Genomic DNA, 27,495 nt, shown 5'->3' on the forward strand with positions numbered 1-27,495 from the left:
CAAACTTAGGTTGTTAACCATCCAGAAGAAAAGCTTATTGTTATTATCAAACGATTTAGGCTATCAAGCTTAGCCTCACTATCTCACTGCATTTCAAACATCTTAGGCATAATAAGGAACAGGTATTTTTCATCAAGTATTGATATGTTGAACTTTAAGTCCAGAATTTCTTATGTAGTGAAAGGAGGAGAAGCCCAAGTTCACAGCTTCCTGTGGTCCTTAGCCTCCATACCAAAAGAAAATGAGGGTTCAACAGTGTGAGACAGGAGATTCTTGGACGAGAAGCTCATCTGAGAGGCAACTGAGTGGCTTCACCTCAGCACTTGAAGCTCTGTTCTGAAGGGCCAAGGAAGGGAACCTTACAGAACCAGAGAGGTAGATGTTGGGAAATTGTCTCAGGAGACAGACACAGTGAGTAGAGACCTTGCCCCTTGGCTCACTGTGAGACCTTGGGGCAGCCTGGTGTTCTGGGCAGAGCAGCCACCTAACCAAGACCTAGATCAGCTGTGAGTCACACCTTCTGCCTGCCTGTGAGGATACTGGGCAAGGAAGGATGCTGGTGGGCTGGGGACCTGGTTCAGATCCAGTAAGTTGTTAGCAGAAGGCCTTCCTGCATCAGCAGGAAGTTTGAGGCTCAAACTCAGGCCATTGTGTTTGCCAGACAGGTGTTTCTGCCGCTGAGCTATCTCCCTAGCCCCTAACGACCAGGTTTGAGAAAGCAGATCCTAGAGAAAACTGCAGGCCATATGGGGACTTCAGTGTGATCCTAGAAGGCTAGAGAACCCTCACTTTCCCTTCCTCAGTGCCTGGTAATCCAAACAAGGCCATATCACAGAGCCCTTCAACCTCCCGGCCTCACAGCTTAAGAGTACCTTGTGAAACCCGGGCCTGACCCCAAATGCATGGCTTCAAGCTCTTCAGAGGCCTCTACTGCTCTCAGGACAAGACCCTAGGAGCCTCTGTAAAGCACAACTCCTTACCAATCTCAATCGCTCAGCCCATCCAGCTGGCCCTGGCTATCGGGAAGGCTTTTACAAGTGCCATTCTTCCCACCAGAACTCCTCCACGGCGGGCTGCTTCGGCACCGCTATGCTAGAAGCCCTCAAAGCTGGGACCCTCGGTGGCCAGGACAGCAGGCAGTAGCACAACAGCTGAGAGGAGTGCAGTCCGTGTTCAGGCTGGGGGTGGGCAGCCCCGCGCGATCAAGGGAGCTTCAGGTGGAAACTCAGCCTCCCACTGTCGTAGTCTGATAGCTCGAGTGTCCTGTATCAGTCGTAACCCCAGTCCGGGGTGAGAGATGAAAACAGACCTCAGGTTCACCCACTGCTTGGCCTCAGATGGTGCACGAGGACAAAATGCCGAGGACGGTGGCCTCCTCCTCCTTCTCCGTGGGACTGTGGACGGAGAAAGCAACGGTGCATGCGTTCCAGAGGCGGGACTGAGCCTCACTTCGAGGTCTTTGCGACAAGGACGGAAATATCAACATACTGCGATGGAGTTTCGCCTCTAAAATCTCGAGGACCAGGCGGCAGGATGACGCAGTGAGCAGAGCTAACCCCTTAGGAGCCTCCACCAAGGGGCGGGGGAGAAGAGCCTCATTCTGGATGACGCAGGGGGCGGGGTAGGGCGGACGCAGAGCACGTCGCGCCCCTGTCTGACGTAGGGGGACTGACTGAGTCTTGATAAGGACAGCGCAGGGGGCGGGGCACGCCGCGGCGCTCTCAAGACTGACGTAGGGGGGCGGGGCGCGCGTCGCGGCGGCCGCTGGCGGGCCAACGGCTCCATGGAGCGCTACGCCAGCGCCCTGGAGGAGTCAGCGGATGGCACCCGACAGCAAGAGCGGCACTACCAGCTGTTGTCGGCCTTGCAGAGCCTGGTGAAGGAACTTCCCAGGTGTGCTGGCGCGGGGGCGGGCGCGGGCTCGGGCTGGGCCTGGCGGTACCGGGTAGGGCAGGGCGGGGGCGGAGGCGGCCGCGTCCTACCCCGGCTCACCGCGAGCCTCTGCCCGCAGTTCTTTCCAGCAGCGCCTGTCCTACACCACACTCAGTGACCTGGCGCTGGCGCTTCTCGACGGCACTGTGTTCGAGATTGTTCAGGGACTGCTGGAGATCCAGCACCTCACCGAGAAGAGCCTGTACAATCAGCGCCTGCGGCTGCAGAACGAGCACCGAGGTGCGCAGGGGCGGCGGGAAAGTGCAAGTTGCTCCTAGGGGTCAACCCTTGTTTTCTATGCGGTCGGGCCCTTCCCTGAGCGCCCCTCGCAAGAGAATACCCAAATGGACGAAATTAAGGGTACAGCATGTACGATGGGGCCCTTTTTACTTTTTGGTGACCAGTGAGTCGACCATTGCTCTCTCCTTAGCGTGACACCCAGAAACCCCGGCTTAGGCTTCTCTGTCCCCCACCGCCTACTAGGAAGGAAGGCCCAAACGTTTCGAGCTTGGCCCGCCCACAGGCGCACCCTCGTGGAGGCCGCTGACCTCCAGTACCCGTCGTGGATGAATGTTTTGCTGCTGTGATGACCCTTAAGGGTCATCTCTCTCTCAGCATCGCAGACACCACCCCAGCTGAGCTGGGAATTCCTGGGTCCTCTTCCTTGCAGCATCCCCAGTGGCCCTGAGGACTTCTCACTTGAGCCCCAGGCTTGGTCCTGCCCATGTGTACCCACTGGGGGAGGGGCTGGGCGCTCCTTTCTGTAACCTGTACTAGGCAGTTACCTCTGCACCATCAGATTTCTACCTTTACTATTTTATTTTCTCCTTGCTTTTTGTTGTTGGTATTGTTCTGTTTTGTTTGTGTGCTGCTGGGGACTTAAGCTAAGACTTCTTGCATATTGGGCAAACATTCTACCACTGAACTAACCCCAACCCTTTTTTTTTTAAGTTTTGATACAGGGTCTCAGAAAGTGGTCCATGCTGGGGTTGCATTTTTTTAATTTCCCGCCTCAGCCTCCCAAGTAGCTATGATTATGGGCCTTTGCCACCACGCCCACCTTCCCCAGTTTTTTCTTATAGAGTGAGAACAGCTGAAAGACCATCCTTATGCTCTTCACCTAGATTCAGTAATAAATATCTTGCTATAGTTTTTATATATGATGCTATAGCACTTCACCAGGACTCTTCACTAGAGGTCCTCAGTAGCTTTTTTTTTTAATTTTTTTTTTATTATTATTTATTTGTGTGTGTGTGTGTGTGTGTGTGTGTGTGTGTGTGTCCAGCTCAGCCCACCAGGGGGCGGGGCTGGCTGGCATGTGGTGCTGGGGGATTGAACCGCGGTCCCTGTGCTTTGCTAAGCTTGTTCTAAGTAGGTGCTTTAGACCACTGAGCCATCTCACCAGTCCCAGTAGCTTTTTTTTGGTACTAAGAATCAAACTCAGGACCTTGCACTTGCCAGGCACTTGTTCCACTGAGCTATCCCCTCCCCCCTTTTTTGGTGTAAGGAATTAAACTCACAACCTCACGCTTGCCAGGCAGATGCTGTGTAGCCAAGCTGTATCCCCAGCTTGTCAGTATTCTTCACAACCAAGATTTCAGCCCAACACAGTTTAATATTTTTCTATTGGAAAAGGATGTTGGATTTTGTCAAATCTTGTGTGTCTATGAAGATGATCATGTGATTTTTCTGTTATAGTGAGTTTCTTGACATGTGAATTCCTGGGATAAATTACATCCTGGAGATAAATCCCAGTTATGATGTATTATCCTTTATATATATATTGGATTTGATTTGCTAAAATCCTATTAAGAATCTTTGCTTCTATATTTGCGGCAGACATTGGTATATAGTTTTCTTGTAATATTTTTGTTTAGGTATAAGGATACTGCTGGTCTTATAGGACATTTGAGAAGTGTTTTCAGTTTCTAGATGCTCATATAAAATTAGTACTTCCTCTCTGAATGTTTGGGCAGTTGTCTTTATAGACATTTTGATTGAGATAGAATATGCCTATGGTCCACAAATCTGAAATGCACAGCTTGTTTTTCAAGCTCAAACTGTTGTGTTTTGCCCAGAAGGACCTTTAGGCTTGTCCCTTGTCTACCAGCATTTCTTGCTTTCTGGTCATGAAGGTGTTCAGGCTCATCTCATGCTTTCCATGCTTTAGTCCTGGAATAGGCCATTTCTCCACAGAGCCCTTTCAGCAGAGCATCTTTTTGGTATCTTTCTGAACCTGTTGCTAATTGTCCCCAAGAGATTTGGGCCATGCTCTGCACAGCTGGCCATGGGTGGGCCTGTGCTGGCTTTCTGCTTTCCCTTTGTCTGACTTAGCAGGGGCTGACTGGCTTTCCTTGGTCCTTTACTAAGACCAGACCCCTTCTGAGCAGGCAGCCAGCATGGCTTTCTCTGTCATTTTTGGTTGCTTATCCAGTGGATCCTGGGATTAGATTTGGGACTTGTAGCAGTGTTTGATGAATGGAGTGAATGAGGTGGCATTCCCTGCGTTTGTCTCTTGCCTGCATCCTGTTTGTACCTATGAAGTTTCTGGTTTTCTAACTAGGAATCTTTCTTGCCCTTGTGTTTATGGAGCTGTCTTGAGCATGGCTCTTGGTTTCACACACACTTACTGTGATAAATGCCATCATCAAGGGGGCCAGGCTACCTGCTGTGGAGCCTCAAGCACCCTCCTGAGAAGAGCTGTCATGTGAGGTCTTCTAGTAATAGTGCTGGTTTTGAGTTTTCTTATGGCATGCTATCAACCTCTCCCTCCTGGGGCAGAATAGCCTTTGATGCTTAAAGCAGTCAGGTTTAGGGCATCAGCTGTGTAGTGTTGCATATTGTTTGGTGATGGTGCTTTCTCTTCCTGTGCTGCTAGGGCAGGCACTTAGAGGTGAGGTGTGCTCTAGGCCCCTCCTTACTTTCCTTTCCCCATTGCCTGCTGTTGCTGATCGCTCTTTGCTCTTTTCTGGCTCTCCCCCCTCCTAGTGCTCAGGCAGGCTCTGCGGCAGAAGCACCTGGAGGCCCAGCAGGCCTGCCGGCCCCACAACCTGCCCGTGCTCCAGGCCGCTCAGCAGCGCGAGCTGGAGGTAGGGGTCAAGGGTGAGATCGCTGGACTTGGCTCCTCCCGTGGGCACCACCTGGCTCTGCAGAGGGGCCTTAGGGTGGCTTGAGAACCTGTGACTAGCTGGGCATGGTGGCACATACTTGTAATTCCAGCTCTTGGGAGGCTGAGGCAGGAGGATTGCTTTGAGTTCCAGGCCATCCTAGGCTACATAGTGAGCTTAAGGCCAGCCTGAACTACAGAGCAAAACCCTGCCTCAAAACAACAACAACAAAAAAACATGATGGAGTCCAAGCATATGGCTTCTCCCTCTAGGGATAGGGTGTATGAAGGCTGGCTGGAGAGTAAAGGCCCATTAGTTACAGGTGCTCTCATTTCTTGAAACAGCAGCTCCTTGAAGGATGAGGTGTGCACAGAGAAGATGCTGAGGAGGAGAATTACATACCTCAGGCTTGCATACCAGTGGAGTGACAGGGCCATCCAGGAAAAGGTCTATCCTTCTAGGGAGCTTGCAGTGAACTGGAGACTCAAATGCAAAGCCATGGAGGGTTTGGGTGCCCTGTGCCAGATCCCAAGGCAGCCTCTAACTGGGGATTTTGGGGAAGCCTTTTGGAGCCCCCTTGCATAGCTTAGTGAAGCACAGAATGAAGAAACCTGGGTTGGGCAAGGATGCATAGTTCTAGTACGTGCCACTGGGGATGGACAAGGTAGCTAGGATGTGGCAGGCCAGAGGGTGTGTCTGAGGCACAGATGGGTGGGCACTGAGCCTGGAGCCACCCTCATTCCCTGCCTTTGGCAGGCAGTAGAACATCGGATCCGGGAGGAACAGCAGGCAATGGATCGCAAGATCGTCCTGGAGCTCGACCGGAAGGTGGCTGACCAGCAGAGTACACTCGAGAAGGCAGGGGTAGCTGGCTTCTATGTGACCACCAATCCACAGGTCAGCACCTGGGCCTGCCCTACCCACAGCTCATGTGTCACTGTTCCCTGAGGGCCCAAGGTCAAAGATAGGTAGAGGAAAGATGGGAGGTTCTAGTAAAGGTATGCAGGTCAGTTCCACTGCCTACAGGAAGGTAAGCCACCTTCCTCAGGCCTGCTAGGCCCTTCAGGGCTCTCTGCTCCCCTCCTGCATTGTCCAGGGAGACTACTGGCCCTGCTAGGGTTAGAGGCCCTAAGAGGCCTGAGGAAGGTGGCCAGATTTTCCCCCTTTTCATCAGCCTCCAAATGGGAAGTCAACCCCATGGCCTCACTGCCCACTGGGCCAGGGCAGAAAGGCATCAGATGTCATTTTGGTCATCATGGGTCCCCTCTGTATCCCAGGAGCTGACATTACAGATGAACCTGCTAGAACTCATTCGGAAGTTACAGCAGAGGGGCTGCCAGTCTGTGAAGACAATCCTATGACCAAGTGGGGTCCCTGCTGGCCACATCTGCCCAGCATGGTTGGGAATGCAGTTGTGTCCACTGTCACCAGAAAGCTGGACAGTTTGTCTTCCTGATGTTTGGCCACTGACTCAGCTGCCAGCAGACATTAACCTTCTGTGGAGAGGCTGGGTGACTGTGACTCCATCTATTACCCACCACTGTCTGGGGTTTTGGTCCAAGCACTGAGATGGTGTCACAAAGAGGGAAGCCCAGCCCATGCATTGTCTGTCCCAGGATCAGGTAGAGATGGGACTAGCACCTTCCCACTAGGTGGGCACATCTTGACCTCTCTGGATCTCTGGCTTTGTCCTTACTTTTGTCTTGCCCTCTCCCTCAATAGCTACTGCCCCCAAGTAGCTCTGAGGCCCAGGCCCTGTATGACTCAGAGAAATAAAAATACCTACATGTGGCTTACATGTTGTGGTTTCTGCCACAACCAGAGCTCATGTAGGACCCTTTCCGAGCAGCTGTGACCCTGCTGGAGCCAGCAGAAAGCAGCTCTTGCCTGAGGCAGCACCATGTGGAAGAGGCTTCATTGAAGGCTCCCTTCCTCCTGGGCTGCCCAGCACCACCCCTTCTTCACCTGTACAGGGTCTGCCCACCTCCTGCCTTTCCCTGCCCCAGCCCTGGTCCCAGGCTCTGTCAGTGCTATGCCTGGACAGCCTGTCCCCCCACAAATCTCAGGACACAAGGACCATCCCCAGGCTACTCTGTGTGGGACTGGAGAACGTGGGTAGAGATGCACATGCAAGGGGGTATGGGCCCACAGGTCTGCTGAGGGGACTGTCATGGCAGTCAGAACCTGGGAAGGGGGCTGGGCAGTAAAGGACACAGTGACAGAAAGCAGATTGCCTAGGCCCTTCTGCATGTTGTCTGCACTGTTCAGTGCCCTTGGATCCAATGTCCTACAGCCAGTCAGAGGTGTTGTCTGTCCACCCCGCCAGCCTGGATTTCCAGCATGAAGGTGAGGCTTCTCCTCTCTGCTGCCCGGAACTGATTTCATGTGAGGGCATGTAGTGGAGTTGAGGGCACGCACCTTCAGAACAGCGATTTATTGATCAAGCAGCTTTCTACCTGGACCACTACCCACTGTAAGGCGCGTGTGTGTGTCCTTGGCAAAAGGTAGTTCAGTCCAGCAGCAGCACAGAGGCCTCTTATGTGCTCACTGAGAACTCTACAGACAGTTCCTGTGTGCCTGCATTCTGGCAGGGCAGGCCTGGTGTCGAGGGACCAAGGGCAGGAAACCCCAACACCAGTGGCTCTCAAGTTTCAGGTGTAAAATGTGAATCCTATGATGTTGGAGCTGGACTGAGGCTGTTGTGATGGTGTGGGCAGCACCTACAGTCCCCCTAGAATCCCTTCCCTGCCCTGCACCCAGGAAGGCCACAGATTATGCAGTTGAGGTGGGGCAGGCTGGATACTGACGGAGGCTGCCTGTGCGGATCCGCCGCCACAGCTCCTGCCACAGCAGCCGCCGCTCTTGCTGGGCACCCTTCATGATGCCGCTGTTCTCCAGGGCACGGCGGGATAGGTAGGGCAGCACCTCCATCACTGGGCCGTAAGGCACGTACTTGTACACAGGGAAGCCAGCCTGGCCTACACACATAGCAGATGCAACCTTAAGTCCCGGTCCCCTCAGGGTGATCTCCACCTGACCCACCCAGGGAAGTCAGGCTCACCCAGCGGGAAGCTGATTTGGTCACACATGCCCAGCAGCTGTCCAAAGTACACCTGGTGGTCAGCAGGATGCAAGCCCAGTTTGTCCATCCTGTAAGCAGGTGAGGTCAGGCATGTGAGGGGTGGGCCCTAAGACACTGTCCTAAGAGCAGTAGAGGGTCCCCGTCTTAGCTCAGAGTACTCCTGTTTCCCCAGCCCTCAGCCCCTACCCTACAGCCTCTGTCCCCTGCTGGGGACAAATGTGTGGGCTTTGCCCTCCCCCACAGCTCTGTTCCCAGCAGAACTTGCCTGGGCTGCCCTGCTGCTCCTGGCCGAAGACTTTCCTGGGTAGGCCTTGGCCCACGGCCAGCACAGCTCCTCCTCCCTTCCCCTCTTCCTTGCACTGGCTCTCACTCCCCTTCTCCACTTCCTTCCAGACCCCACAGGGCCTGCTCCTGGCTCTCTCATGCATCCCTCTGGGATTTTGCTTTAGTGATTGATCTGCTGGCAGCCCACCCCCTTGTCCTCCCCTTGCTGGCTGCCCCTCTGCCCCATCTGTACAGCTGCCTAGTTCTATAAGCAGCCACCAGCTTGCTGAGTCCTTTGATTGCAGATGTGTAGTGTCAAATAGAGTCTGCCAAAAAGATGTATGCGCACTTCAGGAAAAGAAAAAATAGTATGATGTTTTTCAAACAGATGGTGTTACCCTCAAAAGATAGGGAACTCTAGAGGATGTATCGTGTATCACAGAAAATCCACTATTCTCCTGGTCTTTAGAGAAGAAACTGGAAATACATGGACAGCAATTTCAGTGACCAGGGTTACCCAAGCAGCAGTCTTCTGTACTAACAAATTTCTGGACGCTAATTGGTGCCACTTTGAGCATCTCTTATAAGAGCAGAAGCCAAAGGTAACTTGTATGAATCTCATGATGTCTATAAATTTAGTATTAAAATATTTATACAAGTTTTTCTTTTCCTGAAAGCGTGTATACATTTTTGGTAGATTCTATATGGACTACATGTAGATGTTGGAGACTTAGTAGGAGAAAATAATGGAAAATTAACTTGTATGTGTGTGGTGCAGGCAGAGAGCACTGAACCCAGGATGTTGTGCATGCTAAGCTACATCCTGGGACTTGTAATGTATTATTAAAGTTAACTTCATCTTTTTAAAATTTGGCTACCAGAGAATTTTGATTGTATCTGGGACTCCTACATTTTTCTTAGGACTGCTCAGATGTTGGGGTGGTGATTTCCAACTGTCTAGCCTCCTGTTTTCATACCACTCCTTACAGGGTGTTACCAAACTTCAGTGTTTCAAGTATCTATGTGTTGAAGTTGCCCACATTTTCATCTCTAGCTTCCTGAATCCAGGTATCTGGGCTTTGCCCATCCACCCCAGCACACTAGCGAGCCTATGCACCCCCACCCCCGCCAACCTCAGGGTACGGTCAGCATGGGCTTCCTCATACCTGCTAAAGCTACTGGCCAGGACTCTGCTTCCTCCCTCCCCCATCCTGTCCTCACCACCATGTCGAGGCCCCCAGCCCTGCTCCAGGCTCCCTAGAACACCCAGGAACTCTGCAGGAGAGCGTCCCCTCCTTCGCCACTTCACTCCAGTATCTTAGTCTCAGGTTACAGGGCTGCAGACCCCTCACTTGCCTTTGCCATGTGACTGACAGGGTACACAAGGGGTGCCCTGTGATCTCAGGCTTTGAAAGAGCACCATCTTGAACATAGGAAGAGTATCAATGGCACTGAATGAATGTAGAATTATTGATTGCTGTCCAAGAAACACTGGAAAGCACCCCGTCCCCTGCCAGGCCTCACGCTCTCCCTGTACCTCGGGGAAGCCTCACCTAGTGTCCAAGCATGGACCTGAAGAGGGGACTGCAGCCTGGCTCTTGGGAGGGTGAGGGCCAGCAAGGCTGCTGCTCAGGGCCCATCAAGCTTCCTGTGGGTCTGCGCTCCAGCATGGTGGGGGTGGGGACAGCAGGTGCTGTAGTCTCTAAGGTGTGAGACAGAACTACAGCGAGATACTGGGATGTTGAGGAATTTATCTCACCTTATTTCTGTATTTCACGTTTAGAATTCTACTAAAGTTTTGTTCCATGGGACAAGCATTTAAAGAGAAAACAGATTATATTAAATTCCAAATGCAGCAGTAGAAATGTTTTTTTTTAAATTTTATTTATTTATTTATTTATTTAGTGTGTGTGTGTGTGTGTGTGTGTGTGTGTGTGTGTGGCCAGCTCAGCCCACCAGGGGGCGGGCCTGGCTGGCATGTGGTGCTGGGGGATTGAACCGCGATCCCTGTGCTTTGCTTAGCTTAGCTTGTTCTAAGTAGGTGCTTTAGACCACTGAGCCATCCCACCAGCCCCAGAAATGTTAATGGAAACTATTTATAAGTGTGGTTTATAACTGTTTATAAACTAGAGAGGCCTCCCTAGGAAAACTGAGATTTAATATCATGTCTGGACATTTCAATGAGCTATTTTAACCACCTAACAAAATTTATATTTTTGAATTTGAGGCTTTAGTAAGTTGAATATTAATTTTTAAAATGAAGGTAACTGTAAGTAGCCTTGCGGCTTTCGGCTTATATCAAGAAAGCCAGCAAGGCGTGGTGTCCGTGGAACACTAAGGACTGGCAGTGCGCTCCATGGAGCTTGCCTATCAGAATGCCTAGCAGCATCTGGCAGGCCACTGTGCACTCCCTGAGCCCTAAGCCACTGCCAACTGTCCCCAGTCACAGAGAACCCCATAGCGTGGGGCAAGCAGCACCTACCTGTGTAGGGTGAAGCGTACTGTGTCCTCATTGTGAGAGGCCACCATGACCTTGGCCTTCGAGTTGTGCTTCAGCTCCTCCAGGACGTAGTTGAGGCACCTGGAGAGAGCACCACTGAGCCATCCAGCAGGCTGGGCCCTCCCACAGTGTCAGGGGAGTGAACAGCACTTGGCACAGTCAGTGTCTTGTGCAGGAGGATCAGAACTAAGAAGTGGGGATCCAACAGTTCACAGAGCACTAGCAGGGACACGCTGTCCCCATAAATGCTGTCACTCCACATGATGGGGGTGGGGGCCTGCCTGGACCTGCTGCCTTGTCTCTGGGAACTCCATAGTGCCCTCCTTGTCCTTCAAGGAAATGAAGTGGATTCCTGGAGGTCCCGAGGGTGGACGTCCATCCAGTAAGGGCAGCTGTCACACTGCCAGTGCACATTCTCTGCCCTGGCAGTCCCGTTTCTAAGGCTGTGTGCAATGGCTGTGTCTTTTGTGTACAGCAACTAAGGACAGGATGGTCAGTGAATCCCTGCTGCTATAACCACACTATCATAGCATCTCCACACAAAACCTGGGCGCCCCCTGCTGGCTGACAGCACTGAGGCGCTCTACGCTGACAGGAGAATCCTGATGTGGAATTAAATGAAAAAAGCAAGAGAAAAGGCAAAATGTACAATGTACAGATGGGGCAGACATGTGGCAGGGGACAGATGTGCACAGTGGCTTCTGGATGTGGGTGTGGCCAGGAAGGGAGCTGGTGCCTGCAACAAGACACTCAGCGTCCCTTTTCAGTTTGCAACAAGCACACACAAAGATCCTCCAAATCAGCAAAAAACAAACAGCAAAGGCACAACCACTGAGGATCTGCCACTGTGTGAACAGCAAAGCAAGCAGGTGGAGCCAGCCAAGCAGGGCCTCCTCTAGGTGGCACCACAAGCCAGCTGGAGAATCGAGGCCAGTTTTATTCAGCAGACTTTTCTTTCTTTTTTTTTTTTTAACGGAACTGGGGATTGAACTCAGACCCTTGCGCTTACCAGGCAAGCACTTAATTCTACTGAGCCATCTCCCCAGCCCTCAGCAGACTTTTCCACATCTAAAGAAAAAACTTTAATGTTTTTGAAAAGGTGATGCAAAAGCAGAGAATACAACTTAACACCCTCAGGATAGTGTCCGCTCCAGCTAGAGGCCTCGGGATCAGCACAGCATTAAGTGTTCCCGAGACCCTACTCCCCCACCCTGCCTCAGGAAACACAGAGATGCAGGAAGGCTGGCTCACCTGTGGTACATGGTGTTGGTGGCCTCATAAGTGGGGTTGATGGGGTCTTCGTAGCCAATCTCCAAGGCACGGGCACGCTCCTGGGCCATGTATGCGCCACGTACCAACTTGGCCCCAAAACACCAGCCTTCCCGGCGAGCCAGTTCCACATCCAGGGTCACATTGTCATAGGCATCCTGTGGGGCCAAGGCCAAGTCACAGGAAGCCAGGACAGGGACTTGCTATGCTCAGGTATTCCCGAGTATGTCAGCTTGGGGCACTGGGCCAGGCAGTGGCTGCCTGAGGGAGATACCACTCAGGATGTGAGAGATGTGTGGATAAGGATGGGCCTCTGACCCTCTGACCTCTGTCCCAGTGAGGGGCGACAGTGGTGCCATCCTTAGCCTCTCTTGTGTGGCCTGGGGATAGCCCTGTGGAGGTTAACCCAGGTGCCAAGCATCGCTGGGTCTTGGCTGACTGGGAGCAGGGTGCATGCAAGGGACACTTGCTGGACTCCTCCCTATACCACCCATGGCCTCTGAGTGCCTGGCTTGGCCCCTCAAGCTCTGGTGCCCAGCAACTTAGCAGCCTCCGGCTGAAGGCTAGGTTTGGAGGGCCTACCCTGAAGCACTGCTGGGCTTCTTGAGTATTATACATGCCAATTCTGGGTAAATATTTTTCTGTTGAGGAGCCCAATGCTTTCATAAGATTCTTAAGAGGATCCTGGACTAAAAATGAACAGAAAAATAGCCATCCATGAAAGCTTCAGTTTTGGGAATTTATGGCACATGAGGTAGGTTCATTGTCTTTCTCCTACCCTCAGTCTTTTTTTTGGCAGAACTGGGGATTGAACTTAGGCTCTTGCACTTGCCAGAGAAGTGCTTATTCCACGGAGCCATCTCTCTGGCCCCCCTACCCTCAGTCTTGTCTGGGTCCCAAGGCCCAGAAGAGGGGCTGGCAATGGGATTTCTGGGAGACCCTGCCTTCTACTCTGAGACAAGGACTCTGGCTGTAGTCTCCTCACAGGGCTAGCCATTTATTTCTGGGCAGTACTGGCCAGCCTAGGATGGGCTTTGCTGTACAGGACCTGATCAACCTCTCAGGAACATTGCCTGCTTCCTCCTTGGTCCTGCAGGGCCCAGCCTCTGCTCAGAGCAAGGGCTGGCAAATGCTTCAGGCTCAGAAAAAAAGTACCCCTCCTGTAGGTTGCCTGGACATGCTGCTCACAAGAGGGACTGCAGGCCAGCCCTGGAAGAAGGTGGTAGTGGAGGCTGATACCTTGAGGTAGCACTGGTAGGTGTTGAAAATCAGTGGCTTCTCCACATTGAACTTGCGCTGCATTTCTAGTGTTAGGCGGCTGATGGCTGGCTGGAAGTAGGTCTGCTCAGCATCTACCATCAGCCGCACACCTACCTCCATGGCTTTCTGAAAGGTACAGGGGGCAACAGAGTTTAGAGCTCAAGTGTAACAGATGCCTTCCCTTGGCTCAAGCCCCAGGGTCTTTGATACCCCCACCTGGACCCCACATGGGATGCCTCACACCTTGGCCAGCACATCCATCCTCTGTAGCATCCGTGTCATCTGCAGCTCCTCCTCCTCAGTAAACTGTGACAGCAGTGGCTCTAGCTGTCCTGTCTGAGACCCGGATCATACCTCTTAGCAGGGCAGAAGGGCCAGCTGGGCCTGCCAGGGAGGCTGCCCCTCCCTGCTTTTCCCCTGCACATAGGAAGGTCAGTGCTTCATCCCAGGCTAGCAAACACAGTGACAGCACCCACCCCCTCATGGCAGCCAGTCTACTGTCCTGCATGTCCTGTCAGTCTGCTGTTCTGACAGCATCAGAATGGCACCTAGTGCCTGTGCCGGCCAGCTGCACTCCCAAGGGATTTGCTTCCACAGTCCTCAGAGGGTCCTACAGTTGGGGGATTCCCTTCACCCCTGAACAAGGCAGAGGAAGTGAACTCTGACCCTCCAGTCAACTGGAAAGGCTCAGCTAGCAACAGGGAGAGGGTTGTAGAGGAAAACCTATGGCTACAGGCAAACATGACATCCAAGGAAACACACTTAACCGGCAGCAAGGGACTAAAATGGTGGCCCTCAAGGGGTCAGACAGGTAATCAATGGGTTGGTGACTGGAGGTGACAGGAATTTTCCTGAGGGCTCATGCAGGGTTTTCCACTCCTTTGCCAGGGTGCTCTTGGGGAGAGTATGTCCCAGTTTTACCCACTGGACAAACATTGCTTTATTCTTGGCCAAGTGTGGTTAAGTCTCTACCAGTCAGTGGCCTTGGAATAAAGCTGCACTCACTGCCACCCTCGAGGCCCTAAGGCAGTGGCTCAGAGCTTAAGGTTAGGCCCTCGGTGGGCTGGGGCTGGAAGTGTGAAGAAGCATCTGCAGGCTTTTTCCCCAGTGGCTTCTGTTCCCCCGTCAAGCCCCAGTATAGGTGGGGTCAAGCAGTCTCATCCTCTCCCCTAATGCTGGCTAGCCTAGCAGTGTGGCAATTGACTTCTGAGGTTAAGCTGGAAAAGATAAAATTATTGTGTCCAGGCTTCATGTAGGGATGAGAACTGTTGGAGGCCACGTGCCATGCTGGGAGGAAGCCCAGCAGAGAGCTGGAAACCACCTCTAGACCTCCGTGGTGATGTGGCCCTGCACTCTCTCAGTACCAGTCCACAGGAGACTCCAAAAGAGAGCCCTGCTGCTCTGTCAGCCCACAAACATGAGGGGATAAAATGCTGTCATTTCTGGTCACAAAAGTTTAGGGGGACCCAACACACAATGTTAGATGGTTTAGAAAAGACCTCTCCAGACATCCTCTCTAGATAGTGCCTTAAGGCTCCACATTGGTCTTTGTCACACTGAACACCACGGACACTAGTAGGTTTGTCTTCTTCCCCCCACCCTGCGAGTGCTGTCTCAGTCACACTGCATCCCAGGATGGGCAGCAGGAGACACGCATGGGGAGCTGAATTCCATGTTGGGCTGTGTGCCTTCTGAGCTGGGGCCCAGGATAGGGACTGTTACCTGCATGTTGGGGACCACCAGGTGCCTGGAGAGCCGGGTCCTGCTGTTGATGAGGCTGCTCCAGTCCAGGAGGTCCACAGTACTGTGGGAGAGGGTGCATCAGCAGAGGAGGTGCATACAGCTCAGCCCTGTCACACAGCTTTACCCATGGCACTAGGGTCATTTGGGGGTCCTGAGCCCAAACCAGCTCGTACCCTTAAAGAGCACCCCCAAACCAAGCCACCACAAACCCCACCTACAGTTCTAGATTAGAAAACATATTGTTCTTCACTTAAAAAATTAAGGGCTGGGGATGTAACTCAGCGCTGGAGCACCTGCCTGGCAAACAAAGTCAGAACCAAAACATGCATATTCCTGCATTGGGGTAGTAATTAAAGAAACACAATGCATGCACAGGGATGCCAAGGCTAAGGCAGGCTCAGGGAAGAACTAAAGGCAGGCAGACAAGATGCCCTGAGCTGCCTCCCAGACTAGACTGATGACCTAAGTCCCAGTCCCTGAGGTTAGGGCATGGGGCTCAGAGAGGACTGGGTGATATTCTCACTCTGTGACCCAGGAAATTCTGTAGAAAGCTTTGCGTTTGCACTGCCCAGCCATGGCCTCCTGTCAGCACCTGCTCAGTGTCTCACAAGAGTGGTCCCTTCAGCACTGTCACCCTAGAGGCCGCTCTCTTAAGAAAGCAACTGCAACTGGGAGAAGCTGCTGGGGCTTAGCTGGAGTCATGGCCATAGCAAGTGAGAGGATCCCCCTCTGAAGCCAGGGACAGTTCTTACCCAGACACTCCCAGGGTCTCTGGTGTGAACCAGTCTTCTATCTCAGCCCTGGATGCTATGCCCATCTTGACAACACTTTCCTTGAGAAGAAGGCAGAGTCAGTGCTGGTGTCTCCCAGCCTCACACACTGTCTTAACACAGCCCTCACTGGTCTGTGGTGCCATCTGACAGGGCCTATTGTAGGCTTGTGCTTCTGCTCTGTAGATAAGTCCACTCCCTCTGGTCTACTGGTGACTTTCCTACCCCGCAGCTCCCCAACACTGCCACCTGCAGGGCCAGCTCCCCTGCCCTCCTGCTGGGGAATCCAGAGTCCTTCCTGTGGCAGTCTTTCTTTTCCTACCCCTTCCTCCCCAGCCCACCCTAGCAGCACAGCTCCAGCATCAGACTCTTCCCCAGGCCTTTTAGTTCCCACCCCTCACCCTGTAGGGAAGGGGAAGAGCAGCCCAACCTGCAGTGCTGCCACTTCTAGCTTTGTATCCATGGCAGCGCGCCCGGCCTGCCCTTGCTCTGCAGCCATGTGGTGAAAGAACCGTCTCCACTTCATCAGCACATCTGAGAACTGCAGCTGTAAAAACAATTCTGAGCCATACCATCTGCAGTGCATTCCTGACTCCTCAGCCCTGTGTAGCCTCTGGGACTGAGGACAGGGATACACTACAGCCTATCTCACCCTGTGGAATAAGTTTACCACCTCCTAGTAACCTCCTAGTTACCAAATCTCAGCCTAGTTACGGCCATGTCTGCTGGCTTCTAATAACCACAGTAATCCTGAGGTCCTGGACTGCAAATAGAAGTTTCTGCACTTACCAGAAACTGGGGTCTCCCCAGTGCAGTAAGCTTAATGGCTGAGAAGCCGTCATTGCTGGCTCCACCTGTTAGAAGCCAAAGGAAGAGCTATGTGGGTTCCCGAAAAGAGAGATGCCAGGATGGGTGAGGGAGGACGAGGAGCCTATGCTGGTACTGGCCTTGCAGCGGAGTCCCTAGCCATAGTGCTATCCTGACCCCCAAATACCCCTGTATGCCTCAGACCCCACCACGGAGGTGGTGAAGTGTAACTCACTAAGTGTGTGCATGCCACACAGTGCTGGAAGGCAGCAGGCAACGGAGCCAAGGAGGCTGCTTGCTACCCTGGCTGCCTGGCATTCCCTGCCTCAGTTTCCACCATCAACAGGCTATCCCTGTATGAGTCACAGGACACAGGAACACTAGTGGAGCAAAGGCCAGAGCACACAGGGTGCTCATCGCTGTTTCTGCTTGGCTTTGATTCCCAGGGAGTGGCCACGGAGACAGCTTTCACCAACATGGCAGGGCACTGGCGTGACTGCTGGGGGCCCACAATCCATCAGACAGTGCTTCCCAGGTTCACTCGCTCTGATCTGAAACTGTTCAGAAGGCAGGAACTGTTGGCACTCACTGACAGCAAGGAGCCATGTGGCCTGGGAACTGTGCTGACACTTGGGATCAATAACTCCAAGGTTTAACTTGCCTCCCTCTTCCTCCTAGAGCCCCAAAGGGGCTCCCTGTTACAGAGGATGTGGACTCCCGGAGGGCAGCAATGGTTCAGCCCACTGATGCCGACTCCCTCTGGAGTTCCATTTCTGGGCACCATGCCCCAAGAGGCAGGATGAGGGCAGGGCAGCACGGGTCTGGACATGGCACAACAGGAGCGTGACCCAGGCTCAGCCCCAGCTCTGGTGCCCACCTTCTTTACCAACTGAATCTCAGAGACCACCTGTTCCTCAGCAAGTATATAGCCAGCTGGGGGGCCCTACCTGAAGCTTCAATGCAGCGCAGGAAGGTCTCCATGTGGCTGTCACACTTGGCTTCATTGGCGTAAAAGTAGGTGCGGGCACTGATGACACCATCCCTGCGGTCTCCAAAGGCACGATGGGCTTGATACTGCTTTTCCCTCTTACTGGTCCCTGGAAAGGCCACGGCCCAGCACAGACACATGCTCCCATCAGTCCTCTTGCAGCACACACAGGCTGCATTCCAGGCCACACCGCCCTCAGCAAAGCTCCACCTGGAGTCCTGTACACCACAACTCCCTCGCTCTCCTCAGCTCAGTCACACATGTGCCCCTGCCTTGCTGGTCCACCATCTGGAGTGCATGTTCCCCTAGCACCCTCAGCACAGGGCAAGCCAGGCCAGGAAGGCCAAGGCTCCAGCACAAAGGCTTTATCACCTGCTAAAGGCCAAGGGGATGAGTACTGTGAGGCCTGTGAGAAATGAGTACGTATCTGAGAGCACACAGAGCCAGACCAAGCACTCTGGCCACAGGGAATGGTGTGGGTCACTGTTCTCTACCCTAGGAGTTTCTTAGGCCAAGAACCAGGAAGTCTTCCAGGTTACCATTGTACATGGGCATGGGAGAGCACCTGCCTCTTACCCCTGCCATCTCGCTCTGCTGCAGAAGTGCAGGACCTGCAGGGAAGAGAAAGAGGCAAAGATCAGGGCCATACCACCTGGGCAACAGCTGATAAGAGGCACAGAGAGACAGCCAGATAAGACTGAGCTATGGACCTTCCCATGAACACAATAGGGCTGGCTCTAAGACACAGCTCAACCAGAGGTTGGCCCAGGCAGGCCCAGCATAACCACCTGAGCCAGGGAGGGGGAGAAGCTTAGGGGCTGTGGAACTCCATGTCAAGAACCTCCAGTTTTTTATGGGTGGAGCCCTTCCCTACTAGCAAAAAGTAATTAAAACTATTGGCTTGGATTCCCAGATCATCCCAGGGCATGCAGCTCCTTGAAAATAGCTAGTGAGAAGGGTACTGCTTTTTCCCAGGAAAGGCAGGAACACAGAGCCACATAGGGCCAAGAAGAATGGAGGCTGGAAGCCTCCCTGCATGTAAAATTCCTCAAATTCAATAGTGGGGCTCCCTTGCTCTGGCCTCCCTCAACTTGTCCAAAGTCTCCAGGCTTCTCTGAGGACCACAACTCATGTTGAGCTCTGGGCTCTGGCCTCCCTGCACTCTCTCAGCTGTCACTGTCTGACCTGTCCCTACCCCATGTCCAGTGGTCTCTCCTTTCTCCACTGTGCCCCCTCCTGATATCATCCCCCCCCACCAGTGCCAGGTTCCCTGCTAGACCACAGCAAATGCCATCCTCCTCCTCCTCCTCCTCCTCCTCCGAATAGTAACCAGCTTCCTGGTGCTCAGGTCCAAGGCTGTGCCATGTGGGTCAGCACATGGTTGGCTGTATGAATCGGGGACATTCACCCTGGCCCTACCCTTTTGGGCCCAGGCTGGCTTTGGCTATTATCAGACTTTGCAACATTACATCAATTGCCTCAGACAGAAAGCTCAGTCTTGTGACTAGTAGTCTTGTGGCCTCCAGAGCCTAAAGCCCTACCCATGACCCGCAGGAAAGATGGCACTTTTTCCCTTACTGGGCAAAGGTAGAATTAGAGATGTACCTTCACAGGGCTGATGCATCAAGGGGCCTCATCAGTGGTGACTTCTGAATTTACTGCTCAGGGAACAAGACCTGGGCCACTAAACCACATGCCAGGAATTCTTCCCCTCAGCCTCACTCCATTCCTAGGGCCCTTATCTGGGGACTTTGAGCCAGACCATGCAGATTAGGACCCAGAAGTTATAGCGGGGCCAGGCTCTTAGGGGAGCCTCAGACTCCCCACATGGCACCCTAGCTCACAAGGTCTCAGCCCAGAGACAAGCTGGGCAGGCAGCTAATGCTCCAGCCACCTTGTGGTGACAAGATACAATAACAGAAGAGAAGAGGGATAAATCACCATACAATGTTATGATTGTAAGGAGCAGGCTGGCTCATTACAAGGAACCCCCCCTTGGTCCCTTCCTAAGGCCCCGATACAGATTTCAGCAAGCCCTGTTTTAGGGATAGCTCATTCCTTTAAGCAGAGGCACGGGTACAACCAAAAGTCCTCACAGCAAAGAAGGACAGACTCGACCTAAGGTTTGAATAAGCTGTAATGGGAAGATTCAGTTCTATACCCACAAAGTCCGGATAACACGTGCTTTCACCTGCAAACACCACTACTGGGCCTGGCGCCCATCTTTTCTGTGCTTCCTTCAGTCAGGCCAGGGACTACTCTATGGCCTTTAATTCAGAATGGTGACCTCTGCAAGAATAAACCTGTGGGCCTTGTGCCAGGAAGATGGGCTAGGAGGAAGACAGATCTCCAGGCTCCCACCATGGATGCTGAAGCAGTTCCCCACACAGAAGTCTGTGGGACTGGTCACTGTTGCCAGGGATGCAGGGAGGGCCCTGCAGCTGTCAGTGTGGACACTGGGCGGCACCTGCAGGCTCAGCTCCCCATAGGTGTCTGGGCCCCTCTTAAAGGAAGAGCTGTCAGCCAAGCTGGGCATCCACCCTTACCACTGGCTTCTGGTACTGGCTACTGGTCACTTTGTAAGTCTGGAAGGGACCCCCACTTATGTCCCTGAGCCTGAGTGGGGCTCCTGGAGGATAAGCAGCCACCAACAGCACAGTGGAGGAATACCTTTGCAGGGCAAAGTGGGCCCCTGCTGGTGGCGGGGGGTGGGGGCAGGTGAGGCACACTCACAAGGCACACTCACACCCACCTCCAAAGGCTCAGTTGCAGTGCAGGAAGTCAGGCTGCCCTAAGAAAGGAGCCTTTTCCTATCAAAGGTGTCCTAAAAGGAACTGCCACTGTGAAACTTCAGTCTTCCCCAAGCCTAGGCCAATGTCACACAGCATGTTAGTTATTCACAAAAGCCTTGTAAAAGCTGAAGCCTGGCAATGAGCCACACAAGGGTGCTGCCAGTGAGTACCCCACCTTCAAAACAGCCAATGGTCAGGCAGGGGCTGGGTTCTCGGGGCCAATCAGCCTTTGGCCAGCTGGCTTGCTGAGACAAGCTTGGACATTCTGTTCTCAGGCTGGAGGCCTCATGTGACTGCCTTTCCCTACCCAGCTTGCTGCAGACCTGGTGGGAGGGCCGAGGTGGGAGAGATAAAGGGGGCAAACAAATACAGCCCTGATCGGGTCCAAAGCAGGCCTGTCCCAAGCTTCAAGTGGGTTAGCACAGCTCCATGTGAGGGCCTGCCCTGAGGGCCAAAAGCACCAGCACTTTGCAAAGAAAGGGCTGGGCTTGCTGGGACCTCCAGTGAGTCAACCACTTCAGGGCAACTGTTCCAAGAGGGAAGATCAGCAGAATCTGTCTCACACTCACTTCCCAGGTGGTGGCCTTGAAGCCAGTCAGTGCTGTGGGAGGCTGGCCACTACAATTCACTACATTCCCTCCACTTTGGAGGCCTAGGCCTGGGCAGCTCCATACCCTCCAGGCAGAGCTACTACAGATTAGGAAACTATTTCTGTGGGCTGAAGCCAGACAGTCTAGGGTGCTGGGACCTACTCAGCCAGTCAGAAGTCCCTGGGAAGGGAGACTGTAACAGCAGGAAGCCAGAGTAGTCTCCTGCACCAAAGCCAGGAAGTACCCAGCCAAGTAGGACATATCCTCAGCCCTGGAGGCTATGCATTTCCACAACTCTGGCCTTGAGGGGAAAAGCAATTTGAATTTCATATAATTTTTGTATGCCACAAAACAGAATTCTTGTTTTGATTTTTTTTCAACCATTTAAAAATGTAGCCAGGGCCAGGGAGATAGCTCAGTGGCTTAAGTCCCTGCCTGGCAAGTGCAAGGTCCTGAGTTTGATCCCTGGTACGAAAACAATAAAAATAAAAATGCAGCTAGGAATGATGGTGTGTACTGGTAATCCCAGCACTCTGGGAGGCTGAGGCAGGACTGCAAGTATGAGCTCAATTTGGGCAACTCAGCAACTTAGCAAGACACTATCTCAAAAACAAAACCAAGCAAACAAAAAAAGGTGGGGGGGCTTAGAATGTAACTGTGAAGTCCCTTAGTTCATTCCCCAAAACCACAAAATAAATTAAACAAATACCAGGCAAAATCCATTCTTAGCTTGAAAACTGTATACAACCAGATGGGTGTCTGGGTAGTCAAAGGCCATGGTTTGCAGACTGCTGCCCTCCCTGTCTCCTCTGGACTCATACACATACCAAGCTTTCCATGAAAGCCCAGACTATTATTTGCACAAAGCAAAAATGCAAGACCTCCAGGCAGAAGCCCAGAGGACCCCCAGTAATCAGGCCAATGGCTGTCTTAGCCTTGGCCTCCACCTAGCCCTGCAATGGGACATGGCCCCCATCAGCCCTGGTGCACTTGGGGGTCACCACCAGACATCTGTGCAGCTGTGGACTGACAGGCCTTACTCCATCTCCTTGCACTCTGCCTCCTCAGGGCTCAGATCTTCTTCCACTCCGTAGTCCAGGATGGAGCCAACACCAAAGGCCTTGTTGTGCTGGATCAGGGGTCGGATGGACTCCTGGTTCTCACCAGCCACAAACTGCCCATAGAAAGTCATCTTCATCAGCTTATCAAACAGTCTCTGCCCCATTAATTTCCTGGCAATGTGCAGCAGCTGAAAGGCAAAGGGAAGAAACCGTTTTGACTCCCATCCTCCTCTTCTCCAGGAACCCTGCTTCTACCTCCCTACATTTTTTACTGTAGCCAGAGCTTCCACATGGTCTCCAGGGAAGACCACCTGAGGCAGCACAGAGCTAGTCCTTATCCAGGACAGAATGGCAGGACCAAGGTGCTACCTTTTGGCCCTCCACTCACTGATCTCTCTGCAGCTGCGAGCACACTTTCTATGCGGACTTCCTGCCAGGGGGCAAGCGCACAGGTCACCCCAGGGCACACAAGGTGTCTGACCACAGTTTGAAGGGTACAGAGAAGCACAGTCAGACTCCCGAGGTCATCAGTAAAGGTTTTCATAATATTTTCCATATTCATACCTCTGCAGCTTTGTCAGAGGGGAGAAAGATCTGGGACAACTTTCTAGAATGTGAGTGCCCAGATTTCTCAATGTTTTGTTCACTCTTATTCTAAGTCCCCAAAACAGGTTCTGGCATGGGCCAGTCCTCAAACAGATGCAGAATGACAAATGCATACAAAACTCAGGCTGAACCCATGCTCAGCTGGAATGAGGAATACTCTGGCAATACACCAAGTGATGGCCTACAAGGTTCTGTGAGAAAACAGCCCATCCTAGGTCCAGGGGTTCTTGTCTCCAGTAGACATACTCAAGGAAGGCAGCTGCCCAGAAAATGGCTTCTGGTTTTCCTTCAATTACACCTAACCTCATCTTGAATTTTTGCCATCCTTTCAAATGTCCCAAGCCACTATGTGCCAGGCACAGTTCTAAGAAAAGAGAAACTAATGAAGAAAACAGAAACCACTGACACTCTCGGGGAGGGAAATCCCAAAGGATAGGTGCAAGGTCACTCCACAGATGATCCAAATGGAGGAGACAAAGGCGGTGCCTATGGCCAGGAGAGAAGGTAGTTAAACCCCTAAGTTCAGAGAAGGGGAACTCAGCGAGGAAGGCTAGGTGACACAGAGAACAAGGGAAGCTCTGGGGTGGGGATGGGGGGTGGGGTGGGGTGTCAGGAAGGAGGAAATGGGGATAATCAGAGGCTCTTGGATGCTTAGAAACCAAGCACCCTCTGCATGAAGCCTGAGTGCCTCTCACCAGCTCAGCTCTAAGGCAGGAAGTGTCTGGGGCTTCTCAAGCCACATGGACAATGGAGCTACTCTTTTGTGGAGAGACCACCTGTAACCTAAACCAAAGCTTAGCAGGTCAAACACCTTCATTCCCAAACCAGTTCCTTTCTCTGGACTGTGCATGCACTGGCCATCCTCACAACCACACCCGTACCACGGCTGTACATACAGTCACTCTTGCCTTCCTGAAGCCTCTGTGCGCTAGGATTTTTCTGCATTTCATTCATTTATCAAGAGGATTAGAAACTGGAAAATGTGCCAAGAACAGACAGGGATGGACCTCTGAGTCTCACCAAGCCCACAGCCAGCTTTGATTGTTGCCAGAGCAGTACTCAGGGATGGCTGGGGAAAAAAAGACAGATCTTGCATAAATCAAACAGCACCCAAGTGACAGGTGGGGCAGACTCGAGGACCTGAAAATCCATACTGAGCTCTGGAAAGGAACCTCTGATGTCATCTACATCAACTGAGAGAACTATCAGGAGCACCATGAGAGAAGCTGGGTAATTACACATTTCCTTGTATGGGGCCACATGACCTCATCTAATTAGCTACTTAATGTTGCCACAGTAGCACCATTCAGTGGAGCAGGAGCAATGCTATGCTGGCTCTGGAAGTCCCACTTACACTGAGGGGTCCAGAGACAGGCTGTAAGCTCCTGCATATGCTACATGCTGACGCTCTGCTCTCCAGAAGGTGGGCTGGGGAACAGCTGCCTGAGTCCACCCCATGCCAGAAGGTGGCCTGCCACAGAGGGCTGTGGAGGTAATCTGGCAGAGATACTAACAGCTCTTTCCAGAGCCAGTGGCCCATTTAAAGCCACTTTGGTATCCCATGTGGTGTCACAATGGGGGTGGTACTGAGCCCAGGGCAGCCCCACCTTTTCTCCAGTAAAGGCATCCTTTGAGAATTTAGAGACTTGGCGCCAGTACCATGTCCATTTATTTTCACTGTAAAAGACTCCAACAAATGCACAAGAAGGAATAAGAGCTGGGTTGGTTCTCTCCTCACTGCCCACACTGTCATCCTCTGTCCTGTCACTCTTGCACCAGCTTACACTCAAGCATGGAAGTCCTGGACTTTTCTAAATTCTCTAAAAGACTGTTCTTAGGTATCCTCAATGAGTTCTGATATAAGATAGCAACCCTAAACTCAGCTCCTATACCTTAACATTCCTCGGAGCAGGTTTGACCTACAACCCTACAATCCCAACCTGAGTCCTCAGCAAGAGGAATTCTCCCAATGGCCAGGAGATAAGAGGAGTGTGGTAGGCAGCTGAATTAGAAATGTTATGGGCAGTCAGGTAGGAATAGGCCCTCAAGGAGACAGCATGGAAGAGAAGATAACCTTGCAACTATGAGGGAGATGGATGCACCCACTGTGGGCCAGACCTAAAGACAAAAGATCAAACAAATGCTGACCTCCCTAAAGATAAGCATCCAGGACTGATGAACACTTGAGGAAGCCAGAAGAGTAACTAATCCAACTACTACCGGCTACCAGATAAACACTCCTGTTCTATATTCGTGCCTGCTTGCTACATGATGCGCTTCCCCATTTGATCCTGGATTTAATCAATTTTACCTGAGCAATGGTGCTTGTAACCTTATTGGTTGAGCACAGTTTTGTCCCATCTCATGCCCACTTAATCCAGTTCCCATGTTCTCCACCTTAGACCCACCTCACTGCGTGGTGTTACTCTATAAAAATCCCTGGAAGAGACAGCATCCCAGGGCAACTTGCTCGAGTCCCCCTTCTGTCCCTCTTTCAAACAGGAGCTTTCTTTCCCCAACAAATATTCCCTTAAGCTCCATTTGTTCCTAAAATTCATTCTTCGGTTTTAGAGAACACAAACTCGTCCCAGGCACCTTTCAGGTCGGTTTCGTGCCCCTATATCAGGAGGGCTGTTATCTAGCCAGCTCACTAGACTGGGTTCTGGTGAGGAGCTCAAAGACCTGGCTTCTGCCCCTTTTCCTCCAGCATTAAGCGCTGACCCATTGATATCAGAAAGACCACTTACTGTTGGACTTTCGTAAGCTTTCCTGAGTCACTTTGAGGTTACGGTCATCTCTAATATTCCCAAGCTGGCTAAGGCCAAGGCTTTGTTCTGCTTTTTACTTCCTAAAGGATCTCACACTACTTACAATTGCCATGTTTGGTAATTGGTTGGTTGTATGGGCGGCTTCCCATTTTCCTAAACACCGTTCAGGGTGGCCTGCCTGGGGGAGCGGCACATCACGGCCAATGGAATTCCAGGATACCAGGCCAGAACCTCTTGATTACCCCCAGACTTCCCTTCAGAAACCATGAAAGATGATTCGAATTGCAGGTGATAACTTTGTATCCCTGCGAATAACGTATACCTCAAAATTAACCAATCTTTGTCCTTTAATTGGTATAACTGACAAGCCCATAAATTCAGGAGGTCGGAAAAGGAACGCAGGAAACGGCTTCCTTCCCGACGTGTCTCACTACAGAAGATGCACGAGTGCCTGCCGCCCTACACTCCCAAACTCCCCAGCCTGGTTCCTGGAACGACAGGCCCTGCGCAACCCGGCCCACCTGCCCGCCGCCCAGCCACCTGCGCGCCCACGCACCTGCTCGTGGCGCGCCAGCAGCGTGGGCGAGGCGCACAGGCGCAGCACCAACAGGTTGCGCGCCAGCTCCCAGCTACTCCGGCTGCGGTACGCCTCCTGCGCATTGCCGAAATCCACAGCGGGCACCGGCGGCCGCACCGTCTCAGCCGCCCCGCATCCGTGCTGGGCCCCGGAGCCCGTGGCGGGTCGCTCGCGGGCCACTGGTGCAGCGGAAAACGGCGCGAAGCCGGGCGTGCAGGGTGTGCGGAGACTCCATGAGAAAAGGACGCGGCTGAGAGCCATGGCTGAGGGTCAGGACATGCCAGGGAGGATTAAAGGGTAGATACCGGCCGGCCCATCCAGCGGCCCCGCCCCCTCAAGAAGTTTCCCCGCCCACGCCCCGCGCTCGGAGCGCGCCCTCTAGGTGGAGGCCCCTCCTGGCGCTCCGAGGTAGGTTCCGCCCGCCCGGCGAGCCCCTCCTCCGAGCGAGGCCTGCGCCGCGGGGTCTCGCGCTGCCATTCCTGTTTCTGCGTCTATCCAGCCGGGGCACCACCCGCCCCGAAGGAGACCCCGCATCTTTAGGAGCGGGGCTGAAGGCCATGTGTGTGGCTTGCTCGAGAGTTTCCCAGGTCCCCAAGCAGGGTGGGTGGCTCCAGAGCCTGCCGGTTAGCGCTACCCCTTCTATAGATCTGGGACCCCCTAGTGGTTGAACCGCGTGGACACACTGCTGAGGACCCTGGAAGGTGGTCCCCCTTGTCCTCTGTGTAGTTTACAAAGGGGCAGAAGGTGGATGGGAAGCCGTCCTCTCTTTCCTCTCACTGCCACCCTCCCATCGCCATGCAAGTGCGGGAAAGTGGCTTGCCTGGTGCTGTCCCGTTCCTGTCATCTATCCCACCACCATCACAGGAGGAAGCAGGGATGTTCATGCTCCCTCAGGATTCCTTCATCCCCACGTTGCCACCTTATCTCTGCTGACCCGGCCATGGAGCACTGAGCCACCTGCTTTGACCCCTTCGTTAGGCCTCCATCTACCCTGAAGGCCACACTGCCCCTTTGCCTGCTGTCCCTCCTCACATTTTGGAAGCAAGAAGCTGCAGCCACAGGTGTCACCTCCTACAGGGACTTGCCCTGATTGCCATAAGGCATTGTTCCTTATCACCTGCCCCTGGGCTTCTCTCTCTAAATATCCTGCTTCCCCACAGATCCTGGATGGCACCCATCCTTCTTGAATCTGGAGTGGGGTCATAGCAGTCTCTTTAGGACTATTCACATTTGGTGCCAATTCTGAGTGGTGAGGACCATCCTGAGCATTCCAGTATGTTTATCAGCCTCTCTAGGCTCTATGTAGCAGATGTCCAAAGTGCACACACACACACATAGTTGAGAGAGAAACATCTCTAGATTCTGCCAAATGCCCCTGA

At 52.8% G+C, this 27,495-nt stretch overlaps 2 protein-coding genes across 3 annotated transcripts; one reads left to right on the forward strand and one right to left on the reverse strand.

The window, feature by feature from the left end:
* The first annotated feature begins 1,733 nt into the window (after window positions 1-1,733).
* Dgcr6l (DiGeorge syndrome critical region gene 6 like) lies at window positions 1,734-10,240 on the forward strand. 2 transcript variants are annotated; one of them, XM_023711455.1, is made up of 6 exons: window positions 1,734-1,893; window positions 2,012-2,172; window positions 4,921-5,021; window positions 5,796-5,936; window positions 6,317-6,404; window positions 8,774-10,240. In XM_023711455.1, exons 1-5 carry the CDS (start codon window positions 1,784-1,786, stop codon window positions 6,398-6,400), a joined length of 597 nt encoding a protein of 198 aa, XP_023567223.1. In that variant the 5' UTR covers window positions 1,734-1,783; the 3' UTR covers window positions 6,401-6,404; window positions 8,774-10,240. The 2 variants fall into 2 exon arrangements, with proteins under 2 accessions (XP_023567223.1, XP_004628205.1); XM_004628148.3 differs by lacking the exon at window positions 8,774-10,240 and having other exon boundaries at window positions 6,317-6,785.
* On the reverse strand, window positions 7,459-26,448 carry LOC101584616 (proline dehydrogenase 1, mitochondrial). The gene is made up of 14 exons (XM_004628149.2): window positions 26,096-26,448; window positions 22,145-22,353; window positions 18,299-18,333; window positions 17,682-17,831; window positions 16,717-16,781; window positions 16,358-16,474; window positions 15,910-15,989; window positions 15,137-15,218; window positions 13,658-13,750; window positions 13,394-13,540; window positions 12,137-12,312; window positions 10,868-10,966; window positions 8,101-8,189; window positions 7,459-8,017 (listed from the first exon to the last, which is right to left on the reverse strand). The coding sequence occupies exons 1-14, from the start codon at window positions 26,375-26,377 to the stop codon at window positions 7,812-7,814; spliced, it is 1,830 nt and encodes a 609-aa protein (XP_004628206.1). The 5' UTR covers window positions 26,378-26,448; the 3' UTR covers window positions 7,459-7,811.
* Between the last annotated feature and the right edge of the window lie 1,047 nt (window positions 26,449-27,495).

This window comes from Octodon degus, unplaced genomic scaffold, assembly GCF_000260255.1.
Source record: "Octodon degus isolate 3935 unplaced genomic scaffold, OctDeg1.0 scaffold00021, whole genome shotgun sequence".
In the NCBI taxonomy this organism is placed as follows: domain Eukaryota; kingdom Metazoa; phylum Chordata; class Mammalia; order Rodentia; family Octodontidae; genus Octodon; species Octodon degus.